The sequence below is a fragment of the Medicago sativa genome, chromosome 3 (genome assembly GCF_051527215.1).
Source record: "Medicago sativa cultivar Bolivia chromosome 3, Bolivia_mono, whole genome shotgun sequence".
NCBI lineage: Eukaryota > Viridiplantae > Streptophyta > Magnoliopsida > Fabales > Fabaceae > Medicago > Medicago sativa.
Genome location: NC_140751.1, coordinates 67,958,691 through 67,979,233, shown reverse-complemented (window position 1 = coordinate 67,979,233; position 20,543 = coordinate 67,958,691). Strand labels below are relative to the sequence as shown.

Sequence of the window (20,543 nt, the reverse complement as noted above, 5' to 3'; positions counted from 1 at the left end):
AAGTTATGTGGTTCGGTTTTGTTCGGTTAGTTTTTAAAAAGTCATCCGACCCAACAAATCAAACCAACCAAACAAATACGACTTGAATTGGTTCGATTTGTGTGATTTTTTGAGACAATACAATTTTTTGTTTCCACCATTAAAATCAAGTTAACAAAGCTAAAACACAATATATTTCCAACAATGTTTTATATTTCATCCAATTTATAAGAAATAAAAAATGTGGGCAAAAAGTAATCATATTCTGTAAGAAATATAAAATACTTATTTTATCATTCTCAAAAAGTTCATATAATGCATAAATACATTTTTTAAATAAAAAGCAAAAAAGAAACTTAACAAGAGAAAAAAAAATGTCATCTTATAAAAGTTTTCATTGAATTTCTATGAATATTGGTCTAGATGACATAAGTTTAATTAATTTTTTTCTTATGTTGCAGTTTGGTTTGGTTCTGTTAGCAAAATAAAAACCACAAACCGAATCAAACCATGCGGTTGAGTAAAAAAATTATTTGAATACATCCAAACCAAATGCTCTTTTTGGCGATTTTGGTTTAGATTGATTCGGTTTACGGTTTTTCTATTAGATTGGTTCAGTAGCGCATGATTCAGCTCCTACTCCTACTCTTGATGTTGTGCATGATACAGTAGCTGTTTCGGATGACTCTAATGTGTGCAATCAGTTCCGCCTAATAAAGTGCCCCAGTGGATTAGTAATGTTGAGCCGAGTAAAGTGAAATCCAAAAAGGTTGCTTCTTGTCCTAAAAATCGTAGGCAGTCTTCTATTTCGGGTCCATGGAGTTTTGAATGGATCAAGTATCATCACTTGGGAGACGTTGGATTAAACTTTTCTCAAGAAAGAAAGGATAGAGTTAATGATTGTCATCTTTTTGGGCGTGTGTGCTTCTTTTCTGATTTTCCTCTTAGCTCGTTTGTTTGGGCTTCGGGATATTCTGGGGGTGTTTTTATTCTTTCGGTGTTTGGGGCATCTTAGGATGACCTTGTGGTGTTTCTTGCACATTCTATCTTTTTATCTTCATATATATATATATATAGGGATTTGCTACAATAGACCTACCCTTTTTCATGAAGGTCTATTTTAGCAAGATGCACCTTTTACTATAGACAAAAAATACCCTTATGTTGTTTTTTGAGAAAGACAAATCTGAAGGATAAAATTGTAAATTGATGATTAAATATTAATTTTTATTTATGATTTCCTGATTTTGGGTCCCACTATCTCTTCTCTCTTACGTTTCTTCATAAATCAACCTGCAACAATTTTTTGTTTTTTTTCTCCCTCCAACAAAAAAAAGAGAGATCTAATTAAGACTATAAGCACACTGGTGTAAGAAAAGAGAGAGAGTGAGGAGAGTGGATGTCTTGCACAGAGAGAAAGAAAGTATATGGGTTATGAGAGAAAAATATTAGGGAAAATTTGTAAGTAACAATTGTTCACGGAGAGAAGAAAAAGAATCGTGCGCGGTGGTCGGCTGTGCTCGTGGTGGCAGTAATTGTTCACAGTGATGCTGATAGGCGTGAACTATGAACAGAGAAGAGAGAGAAGAAATTGTTGTTAGTTGATTTGAAAAGAAACGTAAGAGAGAAGAGAGAGAGTGGGACCCAAAATCAAGAAATCATAAATAAAAATAAATGTTTAATAATCAATTTACAATTTTATCCTTTAGATTTGTCTTTCTCAAAAAACAACATAAGGGTATTTTTTTGTCTATAGTAAAAGGTGCATCTTGCTAAAATAGACCTTCATGAAAAAGGGTGGATCTATTGTAGCAAACCACACACACACATATATATATATATATATATATATATATATATATATATATATATATATATATATATATGGGGTTTGCTACAATAGACCCACTTCATTTTATGAAGGTCTATTTTAGCACTTAACACCTTTTCACTTGGACTAAAAACCCAATTTTTATTATTTTGAAAATATGAAAACTCAAGGACAAACATGTAATTTTCTGTGTGTCATTATTGCTATTTCTCTTTCTCTATCATCTTCCACATTTAATAATATACAATCCTGCAATTCTCTCTCTATTTCATGTATTGGTTCTTCGTCTCTCTCATTGCAATTCTTGTTCATAGACAAAAATAGGTAGCACAAGCAGCTGCATAAAATATTGTCACTCGCAAATAATAATAATAATAATATAATAATAATAATTTCCTTCAAACATAATAATAACAACAAAGAATAGCTCTTATTCACACTTCACGTGTTCTTTGTTCTCCCCTTTGCTTCATTGTTCTCACCTCCATTGATTCTTCCTTCCAACAGCTCACCTCCATCAATTCTTCTTATTCTCCCAAGTTTCGTTGAAAACCGACAACGCCTCGATTTATTTTGATTTTTCGACCGACACGCTCAAAACCTCAATTTTCCCCCAAGTGCGCGGCCACCGACGGGTCAAATTTTGTCCCCCAAATATTCGGCCATGTTTAGTCCATCATAAGGGCCTCCCCCAAGAAATTTTGGGGATTTTGCACGCGGGATTCGTTAATTACGAATATGCTCCAATAAATAGTTTATAAATTATTATTATTCATGGATATGTTTGGTGTGTAAAAAAAAAAAAAATAGTGTATGTTTGGTATCACAGCAATTCATCGTATATATATATATATATATATATATATATTTTGCCATTCATAAAAAACAAAAAAGAGTTAATGATTGTCAGCAAACTCAAAAACTTGTTCACAAACCTCATATTCATACTCCTTCTTTTGTTAGCTTGCGGCGGGTTGCTAGAATGTTGCTTAAAGACCGCCAAGCACTACTTCGGATGTTCAAGAGGTATAAAAAAAAAGGCTTAATTGGATATTTGGTCCCCTAAATAATTATGCGTTTACATTTTAGTCCCATAAATTGTAAAACTCACATTTTGGTCCCCTTGATTTTGCTCCGTCGGTCAAAATGGTCCCATCCGTTAGTTTTTTAATGTCTAAAATTTTTGATATAATTTTAACTGTTTGATTGCATGTCCATTATACCTATAGTGAACTGTCAGCACCTAATTTTTTTTCATTTTTCATCATCTTCTCTCTTCTTCCTCAATCAATAAACAATTTTTCTAGAATTGTTTTTTTCTTCCAACATACAAATCCAAAGAAACATAACATAACACAAAAATTACAACAATCTTCAAGAAAATTCACCACCACCATCTCATCACTACACTCCAGCAAAATAAAAAAAATTCAACAAAATAAAAAAACTCCATAAAAAAAAAAACAACATACAGACAACATTCATACCCAGGAGTAATGCAAAATTTGATTCGTCACTACAAAAACAACAGCTCATTTTATCATTGTAACCATCACTATAGCCATCGATTCATCACTACAACAACAACCCATTTCATTCAATTTCATTCCAATCAAAGGATGTTAACACTAGTTTTACTGTTGTGAGAGAATTGGGAAAAAAATTGGATCTGGATTTTGAGGAGGTGAGAGGAAGAAAGAATTGGGAAAAAAAAGATAAGAATAGGGGAAAAATTAGAGAAAGAATGGGATCTGGGTTTTCACGACCCACAATTTCCAATTTTTTTTTCTTTTTCTCTTTCACGGTTTTGAGGTTTTGAGGACCTGTTTTTTCAAGATCTGGATATTCTTACACATAGTTTCCTCTTCTTCTTTTTTTTCCTCTAATTCCTTTACGCAGATTGTGTTTTGAAGGAAGAATCACGAGGAGGAGTATGTTTTGTAAAGAGAGGAAGAAATTATGGGTTTTTATATTTTTCTGTAATTTTTTTTATGAATGTTAGTGAAAATGGTATGAAGATGATGGAGAATAATGAGGAAGAAGATGAAGAAAGGGAGAATTAATTAGGTGTTGTTGACTCACCGTAAGATAAAATACAAATGCGTAATTCAATGGCTCTCCTTTTAAACAAAATCAAACGGTTTAAATTAGAATAATTAATAGGATCTATGGTGGATCACTATTAAAGTTGGTCCACAATAGACATTTGAGGGTTAAAAGTAACAGTCAGGGCATTTTTGATTGACGGAGCAAAACCAAGGGGACCAAAATGTGAGTTTTACAATTTATGGGACCAAAATGTAAACGCATAATTATTTAGGGACCAAATGTCCAATTAAGCCAAAAGAAAAAGAGAAAATCACTTTTATTTTAATCCGTAACAAACGGGCCCTATATGTCTCTCACGAAATGCTTTACTTTTATTTTAATCCGTGACAAACGGGCCCTATATGTCTCTCACGAAATGCTTTTGTGTTACTTGAATGTTAAACTCGAAATATAGATGCAAGTCCATACTTAATTTAAAAATATAATGAAAAAATTAGCCCATTTTTTTTCTTTCTATTTCCTTTATTTATTGTTATAGGCAGATTATAGAATAAATACATTATTATAGAAATTATATTTTTTTTCTTTGATTTAATTAGTTTGATTTGTTTTATGATATTTAAATTTAAAAGAAAAAAAACGTAACAAAAAAGTGCAACTAAAAGATATCGTTAGTTGTTTTTTTGTTTTTTGTTGACAAAAGATAGTTTGTTACAGTACTCCCGATAGATGTAAAGAAACAAACTTTCAAAATACTAAGCATGATTTTCTTAACAGAAATACCAATCTAAAGATATGTTAGCATCCTGTATATATAGACACACCAGTAATATCACAAGTCAAGCACACAAACTTAATTCACTCTTTTGCATGTTAGCAAATCGTTCTCTATAAACCACTCCAACTCTCCACAGCTCAACATCCTTTACGTTAACCATATCAAAATACAACACACAGTTTTCTTTCATATTTTTATCTTCAAAGAATGTCTCGAGAACCCTATGACGTCGAAAGCCACGGCATGGCTGCGGTTGCACCGGTGTTGAATGATGAACAACTTGAGGAGATCTCTGTGAAAAAGGGTTTGAAGGAACATCTGTTCCTACGTGGCAGAAACAGGTTACGGTTAGGGCAATATTTGTGAGTCTCATGTTGTCGGTGATGTTCACGTTCATCGTGATGAAGTTGAATCTCACAACTGGGATTATTTGTTGCAGATTAATTGCAGTGATCTGATACAATGACCTTATTTGTTGTTGCCAAATCCTTTACTTGATTTGCTTGCTTGTGTATGTGGGTTTGGTAGCTACTTGTTTGGAATGAGTCCAAATATTGCAAAACAAGCTGGCACTGCCAATGATGTTAAGAGTCTTGGTTTAGGATGGATGATTGCATTTCTATTTGTTGTTAGCTTTCTTGGTCTCTTTTCAGTGGTTCCACTCCGAAAGGTACAGTACTATCAAATAATCATTACTTTGTCATACCTTAATAAAATCAATTTAACCCGTCCTTGTTCAATCAATTTAAAACAATTGAACATGACTTGGAAACGTCGCTGCTGTGATGTTTGAATCGATTTTTAAAACGTGGAATGGGAATGACTCAAAGCTCTTTTAGTTATTGCCATTTAGTTTTAATTTGATGTTTCCTTGTTGCAGATTATGATTGTTGACTTCAAACTGACATATCCAAGTGGTACCGCAACAGCTCATCTTATCAACAGTTTCCATACATCAGAAGGTGCCAAACTAGCAAAGAAGCAAGTAAAAGCACTTGGAAAGTTCTTCTCCTTTAGCTTTTTGTGGGGTTTCTTCCAATGGTTTTTCAGTGCTAGTGATGATTGTGGATTTGCAAACTTCCCCACATTTGGTCTGGAAGCCTATCAAAACAAGTACGTGACTTGCCTTTATTTTATTAATTAATGAAAGAATTTAAAATGGAATTAACTCTCTTACTTAAAAGCCGACCGAAACTGAAACCTCTATGTTCTCAATTATGGTGATAGCATAGCATGATGAGTTTGTAACTTTTTTAGATAATATTGCTGTGATAAAATAGATTAATATGTATTTTAGTTCCTTTTCTTTTAGCTAACATTTATTATTTAATGTACATAACAGGTTCTACTTTGATTTTTCTGCTACCTATGTGGGCGTTGGGATGATATGTCCATATATAATCAATATTTCGTTGTTGATCGGTGGAATTCTTTCATGGGGTGTCATGTGGCCTCTCATTGGTGCTAAAAAAGGAGATTGGTTCCCTGCTGATCTCAAACAAAGCAGCTTACATGGTCTTCAAGGTTACAAAGTAAGATTTCTTTCTACATTTCAATTTTTTATTTATTTAAATTGTAGGAGAAAATCTACTTTTTTTGACAACACTCCACTTTTTTTGTAAGTATACTTTGGAATTGATATAGAAAAATAGTAGTTTCTCAATGAATATCAACTTAAAACACAGTTAATTGGATTGAAACAAGTACAAAACTGGAATTTGGAAATACTATGATGCAATAGATCTTTTTCAATGTGACCGGTTGATAATGCATTCTTTTGGTAGTTTTCTAATTGTATTCTCTCTAAACTACAGGTTTTCATATGCATTGCAATGATTCTTGGTGATGGTCTATACAACTTTTTGAAAGTTCTTGGCACAACTCTTATAGGTTTGTATAAACAATGGAAGAAAAAAGACATAAGAGCACAATCCGATGATCCAAATGCTCCTCTCTCCCCTACACTTTCATTCGACGACAAGCGCAGAACCGAGATGTTCCTCAAAGATCAAATCCCTTCATGGTTCGCAATTTCAGGCTATGTCACAATTGCAATAATCTCAACCATTACCATCCCCTTCATTTTCCACCAGCTAAAGTGGTATTACATCATTTGCATTTACATCATTGCACCCGCACTAGCCTTTTGCAATGCCTATGGTTGTGGACTAACGGACTGGTCCCTTGCATCGACTTACGGAAAATTAGCCATCTTCGCTATTGGTGCTTGGGCAGGTGCGTCTAACGGCGGTGTCCTAGCCGGTTTAGCAGCATGTGGTGTCATGATGAACATTGTTGCAACAGCTTCTGATCTTATGCAAGACTTCAAAACAGGTTACATGACAATGGCTTCGCCGAAATCCATGTTTGTGAGCCAAGTTATTGGAACTGCTATGGGATGTGTTATATCGCCATGTGTTTTCTGGCTATTCTACAACGCTTTCGGTACTCTTGGTCAACCTGGTTCACCATACCCTGCACCTAACGCCCTCGTTTATCGAAACATGGCTATACTAGGTGTGGACGGATTCTCAGCTCTGCCGAAAAACTGCATCATACTTTGCGGCGTGTTTTTCGCCGGTGCCATGATTATTAATGGTGTTCGCGACTATGTCGGAAAGAAATACGCCAACTATATTCCTGTTCCTATGGCTATGGCTATACCATTTTACATTGGAAGCTACTTTGCTATTGATATGTGTGTTGGAAGCTTGATATTGTTTATTTGGCAAAAGGTTGATAGGGCTAAGGTTGATGCATTTGGATCAGCTGTTGCGTCCGGTTTGATTTGTGGAGATGGAATTTGGTCACTTCCTAGCTCTTTTCTTGCTCTTGCTGGAGTGCAGCCACCTATTTGCATGAAATTCTTGTCAAGAGCAGCAAATGCTAAGGTTGATAAGTTCTTAGGATCTTGAAGTTGACTTATTGGATCTCAGACACAACAACCAGCAACCACTTTACAATCTGTTGCTTCTCTGATTCAAACAATGGAAAACAATTCACATACATTCAACAGTTCAGAGGAAACAAGCTAAAACCATTTCACAACCATCTGCTGCACAGAAGAAAAAAGCTTCAACTTGCTCATAGGCACAATATAATTTAGAACCTAGCTAGTATTCTTTTATATCTTTCGAATTACCTTTTGATGAATGTTTATGTAAATAAATAAGAACCTATGTTATATTATATACCTTTTGAATTGGTCTCAACCTTTTGAGTAATGATTATATCTTATACTAACGTTTTGATGATATACATTCAATGAGATACGATTACAATTATATCTTATACTAACGTTTTGATGATATACATTCTATGAGATACGATTACAATTGTGTGAAAATTATGCAAATTGTATCAACAAAGTGAAAAACAAAACATAGGTAACACATTCAAATTCATAATCATATAAACATTGATCTCATCAATTCAATAAAGTTCCAGAAACTCTAATTTTTGGGATGAAATGAAGGAGATCAAGCTTCCTTTTATGTTGCTGAGTCAAATTTGCCACATCAAAGCCCTAAATGCCACTTGTGCAGAAACTTATCAATTTTTTCTACTATGTGGCAATTTTATATATAACACTAATTATATATCTTTTAAATTTAATTACTAAATCTATTTTATTTTTAGTACGTAGTAGCAGAGTCATTAAAAAATATTCCGTTCCTTTTTAAGTGTCTTTTTAGGGTGAAATTTTTGTTCCTATTTAACTTTCTTTTTGGTATTTTAAGGGTACGATTTGTCAATTATACCCTTTGTCAATTACTCTTATCTTTTTCAATAAAACTAACTAATGCCATCTATTTTGAAAACTAAAGTTTTATTTTTGTAAACAAAGTTTGTTTGTTTGTTTTTTTTTTAAAACAAAGTTTGTTTCTTGTTATCTTCAAATTTAATCAAAATTTTGTTACAATCAATGGTTCTAAGAAAGTTAAAATTCTATAAATAAGATGAGTAGCAATTATTAAAAATAAAGTGTGTGCAAAAAATAGGAATTTATTGATGGATTAAAATAAGGGTATAGTAGGAAGAAAATGTGCAAAAATACACATTGCTATTTTGGTGTTAATTTTCTAAAAAGACACTTAAAAAGGAACGGAGAGAGTATTGTTACACTTGAAACCAAAAATAAAATAAAATATTGTTACATGTATTTTGGACCAACTCAATTTCATCTCTTAAATAAACCTGATTCAAACTTACTCATAGGTTATCAGGTTCATTAACTTGATATCAGTGGGGCATATCACACACACTCACAACCACGTTAAACAATAGAGAGTTGAGAGGAAAGGTAAGAATTTGATAAAGAGAATTAGTTAACTTGATTGACAACAATAAGACAAGTATAAGAAGCCAGAGTTATGATAAGTTTGGCGATGAAAACTCCATTGTATTTTAATTGTGCTTCAATTTCTTGAAATGTGCAGATTGACTAAAAAAAATAACAAATTAAATTGACTTATGTGCAATTTCGGTCACCTTATTTTCCAAAAAATAAAGTTTTAATCCTCTCAATTTATAAGAACTAACATTTTGGTCCCCCAATTGTGATTTTTTATGAGTTTTGGTCCCCCACCCCATTTTGGAGTCTACTTGGCCTATGTGGCATTGACCACTAATGATGTGGCAGCGCCTAGATGGACAATTCTTTTTACATGCAATTTTTTTTTTCTATCCAAAACAAACAACTCTATTAATCTTCATCGTCTTCAAATATAAATCAAGAAATTTTAAAAAAAACAAAAATTAAGTAAAAAAAATACCTTCATTAACCCAAACAAATCAAAATCATTTTCAATAAACTTAAAATATCTTCAAAAGAAAAATCAACATCCCCAACTGAAACCCTATCAAGAGTAAATACATCGCTAATCAAAACCCTTGCATCACACTATAGTAGTCAAATTTCATCACTCACCTTTGTTTCATCTATATCGTAGAGATTTAGCTTCTGCAAATATACGATGAAGACCGAGCTTTGATTGCCTTTCAGGCTAGTGTTGTACTTTAGGTCATGCCGTGAAATACATAGTTGGAGTGAAAAAAATTGAGGTTATGTCCGGAAAAATTTGTGATTTGCTTAAGCTAATGAAGTGAACATAACAAATCTAGGTTTGATGGAGTACCGGAATTGAGAACGAAATTATTTTTTGGTGATTAAAAAAACTAGGAAAAAAATTAGACGGAATTTTCAAAGGATTCTAGGAGGATGCTTTGTTTATGGTTTTCTAGTGTTGGATTTGCATTTCTTTCTTTCTTTCTTTTGAATACTATTAGTATTAACACAACAATAGATTTCTTACTTTGCAAGCAATCAAATGAATGAATGCTTGCTTGAAAGAATAGAATAAATAATAGAGAATGAAGAGGTTCGAGAGAAGAAAAAGTATGTTATAATTCAATTTCTCATTGATTGGTTAAAAGCGAACATTACAACTTATTAAATACACTTGACTTGTGGTACAAGTTATTAGAAACTAACTAACCATAGTCTAAAACTGTTTTTGTACCTAACTACAAACATGATATGGATTAATCATCTTATACACCCCCTTTAATCAGTAATCATGTCAAATTTTACTGTACTGCAATCAATCATGTCAAATTTTTCAAGCAACTCACAAATATATAATTGCTGGTGCATAAGTGTCCCAGGAAGTAAGAAATTTTCCCTAGGTAAGTCATTTCAAATTCAGAATGCTTTGTTCTTTTGAATTTCTCAATCTCATTTTTGTTGCTTCCAATAATTATATTTATCAAGGTACAAGCATATCAAAGTGATATCAGTATCACTCAGATCCAGAACACACATACCATATTCAACTGTGCATTTTTGGAAACCATGTTGAATAAGAAACTGATTTATTCTCTTGTTGCATGCGTACATAATCTCTTTTTTGGAAATTTTTTATTTACAATCTATGCAACAAATCGTGTTACTTCCTCTTCCCTCTCACATGAAGCAGCAACAACAACAATAAATCAATGTTTTGATTTTGGATCTCAACTTTATTTGAAATTTATATCTTTTGAAGATCTTTACGTCAACTCCCTTTTGTTGTTCTCACAATTTGTAAAGATTTTTTATAGTTTTAGAACAATTTTGATGATGTAAATTTATTTGGAACCGTTTCTATTATTTTGGATATTTTTTTGTCATCTCCTTTGTTGAGTTTGTTTGATTTTCTTTGGATATTTTGTTATTAATTATTTATGAAGACTTTTCTCACTAAAACTTAAACCAATCATACATGTTTCTTTTTTCCTCTCTCCATGTGATAATAGTCATCTTTTTTTTTTCTTTTCTTTCTTTCTGTTTCAATAGCTTTGTACACGACCTTTATAAATGTAAAGGTGTTTTTGTGGTTGTTGTTGTTTGTACACCCCAAACATAGAATAAAGACACACAAAATAATTGTTTACGTCTCATTTATCAAGCCTAACAATTAGTTGTTGAATGTTACCTTGTTTATGACTTTTTTCATTATTTCATTTATATTCTACTTTTATAGATGCCTATATTACATATATTCATTATTTTCTCTATAAAAAAGAAGACAATTTTTTTTTTCTCCGATTCCCCTAAATTTTCTTTTCCCATTTCTAAATTTTGATGATTATATTTTATAAATAATTTAAAAAAAACAAAAATTAATGCAAAATTAAAAGTTAATATTTATTGTAAAATTATGGAAGAGCAAAATATGAATGTTGTTTGATATGCTTGACGTAGAATCCACATTCTTTAAAAGGCTAAAAAATAAGATTTACAATTTGTTAAAGTTGATATGAATGGAAAAATAATGAAGGCAAATGAAAAAAGAACAATATAAGCTTGATCTTCATCCTCATACCTTTGTAAGAGGAAAATAATTTCATTTCCTTACCCTACCCGTGTGATTCTTTATTTAAAATATAACATTTTTCACGTAAAACAGAGAAGAAAAAATTGATATTAGAAAAACATAGAAGATAAAAAAATTTAGATAAGAAAAAGTTAGAGTAAAATGAGGAAAATTGAAAGAAGAGAATTATGAGAGAATAAAAGAGTCTTGAATGATATATACATAATAGTGTAATTTAAAATTTGAATTTGAGATTTTTACCCCCAAAAGTTAGCATCAAATAAATGCAAAAGTTGATTTAAAATAATATATATTTGAATTATGAAAAGATGGAAAAGTACTCTCACATATAGTTTCTATCAACTTGTCAAAAAAAAAAAATAGTTTCTATCAAAATCAAAGTTTTATAAAAACGACTATTCATAATTTCTACAGATTAGAAAGACATAAGACAGATGGATGTGACTCTAGTAATAAAGGGAAAAAGGAATTGAGACTTTGGTATGGTTTTTTCATTATACCAATTACCAAAACGACGGGCACATATGTCTTTCCACTTTTTTTATTACGCTAAAGACGGACAAAAAACATACATTTTTTTTTGAGGGAAACTAAAACATATAGTTAGTTTTTTTTTTTTTTTTTGTTGATAAAATATAGTTTGTTATAGTACTCCCGATAGATTTAAAGAAACAAACTTTCAGAATACTACTAAGCATGATTTTCTTAACAGAAATACCAATCTAAAGATATGTTAGCATCGTGTATATATACACACAAGTAAAGCACACAAACTTAATTCATTCTTTTGCATGTCAGCAAATCCTTCTCTATAAACCACTCCAACTAGATTATTTGTTTAAAAAAAGTGATTTTTATTACGGTAAACAAACGCAAAATAGATTCTGATTTTTCACAAAATCTCTAAAATATAATCTCTAAATTATTTTATGTCAAAATCACTTTTATTTTAATCCGTAACAAACGGGCCCTATATGTCTCTCATGAAATGCTTTTGTGTTACTTGAATGTTAAACTCGAAATGTAGACGCAAGTCCATACTTAATTTTAAAATATAATGAAAAAATTAGCCCATTTTTTTTTCTTTCTATTTCCTTTATTTATTGTTATAGGCAGATTATAGAATAAATACATTATTATAGAAATTATATTTTTTTTTCTTTGATTTAATTAGTTTGATTTGTTTTATGATATTTAAATTTAAAATAAAAAAAAAATAACGTAACAAAAAAGTGCAACTAAAAGATATAGTTAGTTGTTTTTTTGTTTTTTGTTGACAAAAGATAGTTTGTTATAGTACTCCCGATGGATTTAAAGAAACAACCTTTCAAAATACTAAGCATGATTTTCTTAACAGAAATACCAATCTAAAGATATGTTAGCATCGTGTATATATACACACCAGTGATACAACAACAAGTCAAGCACACAAACTTAATTCACTCTTTTGCATGTTAGCAAATCGTTCTCTAGAAACCACTTCAACTCCCCACAGCTCAAAATCCTTTACATTAACCATATCAAAATACAACACACAGTTTTCTTTCATTTTTTTCATCTTCAAAGAATGTCTCGAGAACCCTATGACGTCGAAAGCCACGGCATGGCTGCGGTTGCACCGGTGTTGAATGACGAACAACTTGAGGAGATCTCTGTGGAAAAAGGGTTTGAAGGAACATCTGTTCCTACGTGGCAGAAACAGGTTACGGTTAGGGCAATATTTGTGAGTCTCATGTTGTCGGTGATGTTCACGTTCATCGTGATGAAGTTGAATCTCACAACTGGGATTATTCCTTCGTTGAATGTTTCTGCTGGGTTGTTAGGGTTTTTCTTTGTGAAAACATGGACCAAGTTGCTTGAGAAAGCTGGTTGGCTTAATCAACCTTTTACCAGACAGGAGAATACTGTTATTCAGACTTGTGTTGTTGCTGCTAGTGGAATTGCATTCAGCGGTAACTATTCTAACCACTTCAATTTAATACTTGACTCTGAGTTGAATAAATATTTTATGCCCTAATAGTTTTTAGAACAAGTTTATGCTCTAATAGTTAATTAATTGCAGTGATATGATACAATGACCTTATTTGTTGTTGACAAATCTTTTACTTGATTTGCTTGCTTGTGTAGGTGGGTTTGGTAGCTACTTGTTTGGAATGAGTCCAAATATTGCAAAACAAGCTGGCACTGCCAATGATGTTAAGAGTCTTGGTTTAGGATGGATGCTTGCATTTCTATTTGTTGTTAGCTTTCTTGGTCTCTTTTCAGTGGTTCCACTCCGAAAGGTACAGTACTATCAAATAATCATTACTTTGTCATACCTTAATAAAATCAATTTAACCTGTCCTTGTTCAATCAATTTAAAACAATTGAACATGACTTGGAAACGTCGCTGCTGCGATGTTTGAATCGATTTTACGTGGAATGGGAATGACTCAAAGCTCTTTTAGTTATTGCCATTTAGTTTTAATTTGATGTTTCCTTGTTGCAGATTATGATTGTTGACTTCAAACTGACATATCCAAGTGGTACCGCAACAGCTCATCTTATCAACAGTTTCCATACATCAGAAGGTGCCAAACTAGCAAAGAAGCAAGTAAAAGCACTTGGAAAGTTCTTCTCCTTTAGCTTTTTGTGGGGTTTCTTCCAATGGTTTTTCAGTGCTAGTGATGATTGTGGATTTGCAAACTTCCCCACATTTGGTCTGGAAGCCTATCAAAACAAGTACGTGACTTGCCTTTATTTTATTAATTAATGAAAGAATTTAAAATGGAATTAACTCTCTTACTTAAAAGCCGACCGAAATTGAAACCTCTATGTTCTCAATTATGGTGATAGCATAGCATGATGAGTTTGTAACTTTTTTAGATAATATTGCTGTGATAAAATAGATTAATATGTATTTTAGTTCCTTTTCTTTTAGCTAACATTTATTATTTAATGTACATAACAGGTTCTACTTTGATTTTTCTGCTACCTATGTGGGCGTTGGGATGATATGTCCATATATAATCAATATTTCGTTGTTGATCGGTGGAATTCTTTCATGGGGTGTCATGTGGCCTCTCATTGGTGCTAAAAAAGGAGATTGGTTCCCTGCTGATCTCAAACAAAGCAGCTTACATGGTCTTCAAGGTTACAAAGTAAGATTTCTTTCTACATTTCAATTTTTTATTTATTTAAATTGTAGGAGAAAATCTACTTTTTTTGACAACACTCCACTTTTTTGTAAGTATACTTTGGAAATGATATAGAAAAATAGTAGTTTCTCAATGAATATCAACTCAAAACACAGTTAATTGGATTGAAACAAGTACAAAACTGGAATTTGGAAATACTATGATGCAATAGATCTTTTCCAATGTGACCGGTTGATAATGCATTCTTTTGGTAGTTTTCTAATTGTATTCTCTCTAAACTACAGGTTTTCATATGCATAGCAATGATTCTTGGTGATGGTCTATACAACTTTTTGAAAGTTCTTGGCACAACTCTTATAGGTTTGTATAAACAATGGAAGAAAAAAGACATAAGAGCACAATCCGATGATCCAAATGCTCCTCTCTCCCCTACACTTTCATTCGACGACAAGCGCAGAACCGAGATGTTCCTCAAAGATCAAATCCCTTCATGGTTCGCAATTTCAGGCTATGTCACAATTGCAATAATCTCAACCATTACCATCCCCTTCATTTTCCACCAGCTAAAGTGGTATTACATCATTTGCATTTACATCATTGCACCCGCACTAGCCTTTTGCAATGCCTATGGTTGTGGAATAACGGACTGGTCCCTTGCATCGACTTACGGAAAATTAGCCATCTTCGCTATTGGTGCTTGGGCAGGTGCGTCTAACGGCGGTGTCCTAGCCGGTTTAGCAGCATGTGGTGTCATGATGAACATTGTTGCAACAGCTTCTGATCTTATGCAAGACTTCAAAACAGGTTACATGACAATGGCTTCGCCGAAATCCATGTTTGTGAGCCAAGTTATTGGAACTGCTATTGGATGTGTTATATCGCCATGTGTTTTCTGGCTATTCTACAACGCTTTCGGTACTCTTGGTCAAGCTGGTTCACCATACCCTGCACCTAACGCCCTCGTTTATCGAAACATGGCTATACTAGGTGTGGACGGATTCTCAGCTCTGCCTAAAAACTGCATCATACTTTGCGGCGTGTTTTTCGCCGGTGCCATAATTATTAATGCTGTTCGCGACTATGTCGGAAAGAAATACGCCAACTTTATTCCTCTTCCTATGGCTATGGCTATACCATTTTACATTGGAAACTACTTTGCTATTGATATGTGTGTTGGAAGCTTGATATTGTTTATTTGGCAGAAGGTTGATAGGGCTAAGGCTGATGCATTTGGATCAGCTGTTGCGTCCGGTTTGATTTGTGGAGATGGAATTTGGTCCCTTCCTAGCTCTTTTCTTGCTCTTGCTGGAGTGCAGCCACCTATTTGCATGAAATTCTTGTCAAGAGCAGCAAATGCTAAGGTTGATAAGTTCTTAGGATCTTGAAGTTGACTTATTGGATCTCAGACACAACAACCAGCAACCACTTCACAATCTGTTGCTTCTCTGATTCAAACAATGGAAAACAATTCACATACATTCAACAGTTCAGAGGAAACAAGCTAAAACCATTTCACAACCATCTGCTGCACAGAAGAAAAAAGCTTCAACTTGCTCATAGGCACAATATAATTTAGAACCTAGCTAGTATTCTTTTATATCTTTCGAATTACCTTTTGATGAATGTTTATGTAAATAAATAAGAACCTATGTTATATTATATACCTTTTGAATTGGTCTCAACCTTTTGAGTAATGATTATATCTTATACTAACGTTTTGATGATATACATTCTATGAGATACGATTACAATTGTGTGAAAATTATGCAAATTGTATCAACAAAGTGAAAAACAAAACATAGGTAACACATTCAAATTCATAATCATATAAACATTGATCTCATCAATTCAATAAAGTTCCAGAAACTCTAATTTTTGGGATGAAATGAAGGAGATCAAGCTTCCTTTTATGTTGCTGAGTCAAATTTGCCACATCAAAGCCCTAAATGCCACTTGTGCAGAAACTTATCAATTTTTTCTACTATGTGGCAATTTTATATATAACACTAATTATATATCTTTTAAATTTAATTACTAAATCTATTTTATTTTTAGTAGTAGCAGAGTCATTAAAAAATATTCCGTTCCTTTTTAAGTGTCTTTTTAGGGTGAAATTTTTGTTCCTATTTAACTTTCTTTTTGGTATTTTAAGGGTACGATTTGTCAATTATACCCTTTGTCAATTACTCTTATCTTTTTCAATAAAACTAACTAATGCTATCTATTTTGAAAACTAAAGTTTTATTTTTGTAAACAAAGTTTGTTTGTTTGTTTTTTTTTAAAACAAAGTTTGTTTCTTGTTATCTTCAAATTTAATCAAAATTTTGTTACAATCAATGGTTCTAAGAAGAGTTAAAATTCTATAAATAAGATGAGTAGCAATTATTAAAAATAAAGTGTGTGCAAAAAATAGGAATTTATTGATGGATTAAAATAAAGGTATAGTAGGAAGAAAATGTGCAAAAATACACATTGCTATTTTGGTGTTAATTTTCTAAAAAGACACTTAAAAAGGAACGGAGAGAGTATTGTTACACTTGAAACCAAAAATAAAATAAAATATTGTTACATGTATTTTGGACCAACTCAATTTCATCTCTTAAATAAACCTGATTCAAACTTACTCATAGGTTATCAGGTTCATTAACTTGATATCAGTGGGGCATATCACACACACTCACAACCACGTTAAACAATAGAGAGTTGAGAGGAAAGGTAAGAATTTGATAAAGAGAATTAGTTAACTTGATTGACAACAATAAGACAAGTATAAGAAGCCAGAGTTATGATAAGTTTGGCGATGAAAACTCCATTGTATTTTAATTGTGCTTCAATTTCTTGAAATGTGCAGATTGACTAAAAAAAATAACAAATTAAATTGACTTATGTGCAATTTCGGTCACCTTATTTTCCAAAAAATAAAGTTTTAATCCTCTCAATTTATAAGAACTAACATTTTGGTCCCCCAATTGTGATTTTTTATGAGTTTTGGTCCCCCACCCCATTTTGGAGTCTACTTGGCCTATGTGGCATTGACCACTAATGATGTGGCAGCGCCTAGATGGACAATTCTTTTTACATGCAAATTTTTTTTTCTATCCAAAACAAACAACTCTATTAATCTTCATCGTCTTCAAATATAAATTTTAAAAAAAACAAAAATTAAGTAAAAAAAATACCTTCATTAACCCAAACAAATCAAAATCATTTTCAATAAACTTAAAATATCTTCAAAAGAACATCCCCAACTGAAACCCTATCAAGAGTAAATACATCGCTAATCAAAACCCTTGCATCACACTATAGTAGTCAAATTTCATCACTCACCTTTGTTTCATCTATATCGTAGAGATTTAGCTTCTGCAAATATACGATGAAGACCGAGCCTTGATTACCTTTCAGGCTAGTGTTGTACTTTAGGTCATGCCGTGAAATACATAGTTGGAGTGAAAAAAATTGAGGTTATGTCCGGAAAAATTTGTGATTTGCTTAAGCTAATGAAGTGAACATAACAAATCTAGGTTTGATGGAGTACCGGAATTGAGAACGAAATTATTTTTTGGTGATTAAAAAAACTAGGAAAAAAATTAGACGGAATTTTCAAAGGATTCTAGGAGGATGCTTTGTTTATGGTTTTCTAGTGTTGGATTTGCATTTCTTTCTTTCTTTCTTTTGAATACTATTAGTATTAACACAACAATAGATTTCTTACTTTGCAAGCAATCAAATGAATGAATGCTTGCTTGAAAGAATAGAATAAATAATAGAGAATGAAGAGGTTCGAGAGAAGAAAAAGTATGTTATAATTCAATTTCTCATTGATTGGTTAAAAGCGAACATTACAACTTATTAAATACACTTGACTTGTGGTACAAGTTATTAGAAACTAACTAACCATAGTCTAAAACTGTTTTTGTACCTAACTACAAACATGATATGGATTAATCATCTTATACACCCCCTTTAATCAGTAATCATGTCAAATTTTACTGTACTACAATCAATCATGTCAAATTTTTCAAGCAACTCACAAATATATAATTGCTGGTGCATAAGTGTCCCAGGAAGTAAGAAATTTTCCCTAGGTAAGTCATTTCAAATTCAGAATGCTTTGTTCTTTTGAATCTCTCAATCTCATTTTTGTTGCTTCCAATAATTATATTTATCAAGGTACAAGCATATCAAAGTGATATCAGTATCACTCAGATCCAGAACACACATACCATATTCAACTGTGCATTTTTGGAAACCATGTTGAATAAGAAACTGATTCATTCTCTTGTTGCATGCGTACATAATCTCTTTTTTGGAAATTTTTTATTTACAATCTATGCAACAAATCGTGTTACTTCCTCTTCCCTCTCACATGAAGCAGCAACAACAACAATAAATCAATGTTTTGATTTTGGATCTCAACTTTATTTGAAATTTATATCTTTTGAAGATCTTTACGTCAACTCCCTTTTGTTGTTCTCACAATTTGTAAAGATTTTTTTATAGTTTTAGAACAATTTTGATGATGTAAATTTATTTGGAACCGTTTCTATTATTTTGGATATTTTTTTGTCATCTCCTTTGTTGAGTTTGTTTGATTTTCTTTGGATATTTTGTTATTAATTATTTATGAAGACTTTTCTCACTAAAACTTAAACCAATCATACATGTTTCTTTTTTCCTCTCTCCATGTGATAATAGTCATCTTTTTTTTTCTTTTCTTTCTTTCTGTTTCAATAGCTTTGTACACGACCTTTATAAATGTAAAGGTGTTTTTGTGGTTGTTGTTGTTTGTACACCCCAAACATAGAATAAAGACACACAAAATAATTGTTTACGTCTCATTTATCAAGCCTAACAATTAGTTGTTGAATGTTACCTTGTTTATGACTTTTTTCATTATTTCATTTATATTCTACTTTTATAGATGCCTATATTACATATATTCATTATTTTCTCTATAAAAAAGAAGACAAGTTTTTTTTTCTCCGATTCCCCTAAATTTTCTTTTCCCATTTCTAAATTTTGATGATTATATTTTATAAATAATTTAAAAAAAAACAAAAATTAATGCAAAATTAAAAGTTAATATTTATTGTAAAATTATGGAAGAGCAAAATATGAATGTTGTTTGATATGCTTGACGTAGAATCCACATTCTTTAAAAGGCTAAAAAATAAGATTTACAATTTGTTAAAGTTGATATGAATGGAAAAATAATGAAGGCAAATGAAAAAAGAACAATATAAGCTTGATCTTCATCCTCATACCTTTGTAAGAGGAAAATAATTTCATTTCCTTACCCTACCCGTGTGATTCTTTATTTAAAATATAACATTTTTCACGTAAAACAGAGAAGAAAAAATTGATATTAGAAAAACATAGAAGATAAAAAAATTTAGATAAGAAAAAGTTAGAGTAAAATGAGGAAAATTGAAAGAAGAGAATTATGAGAGAATAAAAGAGTCTTGAATGATATATACATAATAGTGTAATTTAAAATTTGAATTTGAGATTTTTACCCCCAAAAGTTAGCATCAAATAAATGCAAAAGTTGATTTAAAATAATATATATTTGAATTATGAAAAGATGGAAAAGTACTCTCACATATAGTTTCTATCAACTTGTCAAAAAAAAAAAAAATAGTTTCTATCAAAATCAAAGTTTTATAAAAACGACTATTCATAATTTATACAGATTAGAAAGACATAAGACAGATGGATGTGACTCTAGTAATAAAGGGAAAAAGGAATTGAGACTTTGGTATGGTTTTTTCATTATACCAATTACCAAAACGACGGGCACATATGTCTTTCCACTTTTTTTATTACGCTAAAGACGGACAAAATACATACATTTTTTTTTTAGGGAAACTAAAACATATAGTTAGTTTTTT

General features: G+C 31.7%; 2 protein-coding genes across 2 annotated transcripts; both read left to right on the top strand.

Moving 5' to 3' along the window:
• The first annotated feature begins 5,163 nt into the window (after positions 1 to 5,163).
• Positions 5,164 to 7,552, top strand: LOC146939469 (putative metal-nicotianamine transporter YSL7). Its single transcript, XM_085757936.1, has 4 exons — positions 5,164 to 5,307; positions 5,518 to 5,750; positions 5,980 to 6,169; positions 6,452 to 7,552. Exons 1-4 carry the CDS (start codon positions 5,179 to 5,181, stop codon positions 7,550 to 7,552), a joined length of 1,653 nt encoding a protein of 550 aa, XP_085614062.1. The 5' UTR covers positions 5,164 to 5,178.
• A 5,433-nt stretch (positions 7,553 to 12,985) lies between these two features.
• On the top strand, positions 12,986 to 16,346 carry LOC146939468 (putative metal-nicotianamine transporter YSL7). Its single transcript, XM_085757935.1, has 5 exons — positions 12,986 to 13,467; positions 13,643 to 13,797; positions 14,004 to 14,236; positions 14,466 to 14,655; positions 14,937 to 16,346. The coding sequence occupies exons 1-5, from the start codon at positions 13,083 to 13,085 to the stop codon at positions 16,035 to 16,037; spliced, it is 2,064 nt and encodes a 687-aa protein (XP_085614061.1). The 5' UTR covers positions 12,986 to 13,082; the 3' UTR covers positions 16,038 to 16,346.
• The last annotated feature ends 4,197 nt before the right edge of the window (positions 16,347 to 20,543 follow it).

Bases quoted from the DNA above. Each gene is read 5' to 3' on its own strand.
- LOC146939469 (XM_085757936.1), top strand. From the start codon at position 5,179: ATGAGTCCAAATATTGCAAAACAAGCTGGCACTGCCAATGATGTTAAG. The intron at 5,308-5,517 runs GTACAGTACTAT...TCCTTGTTGCAG, and splicing joins CAGTGGTTCCACTCCGAAAG to ATTATGATTGTTGACTTCAA. The intron at 6,170-6,451 runs GTAAGATTTCTT...TCTAAACTACAG, and splicing joins ATGGTCTTCAAGGTTACAAA to GTTTTCATATGCATTGCAAT.
- LOC146939468 (XM_085757935.1), top strand. From the start codon at position 13,083: ATGTCTCGAGAACCCTATGACGTCGAAAGCCACGGCATGGCTGCGGTT. The intron at 13,468-13,642 runs GTAACTATTCTA...TTGCTTGTGTAG, and splicing joins TAGTGGAATTGCATTCAGCG to GTGGGTTTGGTAGCTACTTG. The intron at 14,237-14,465 runs GTACGTGACTTG...TGTACATAACAG, and splicing joins CTGGAAGCCTATCAAAACAA to GTTCTACTTTGATTTTTCTG.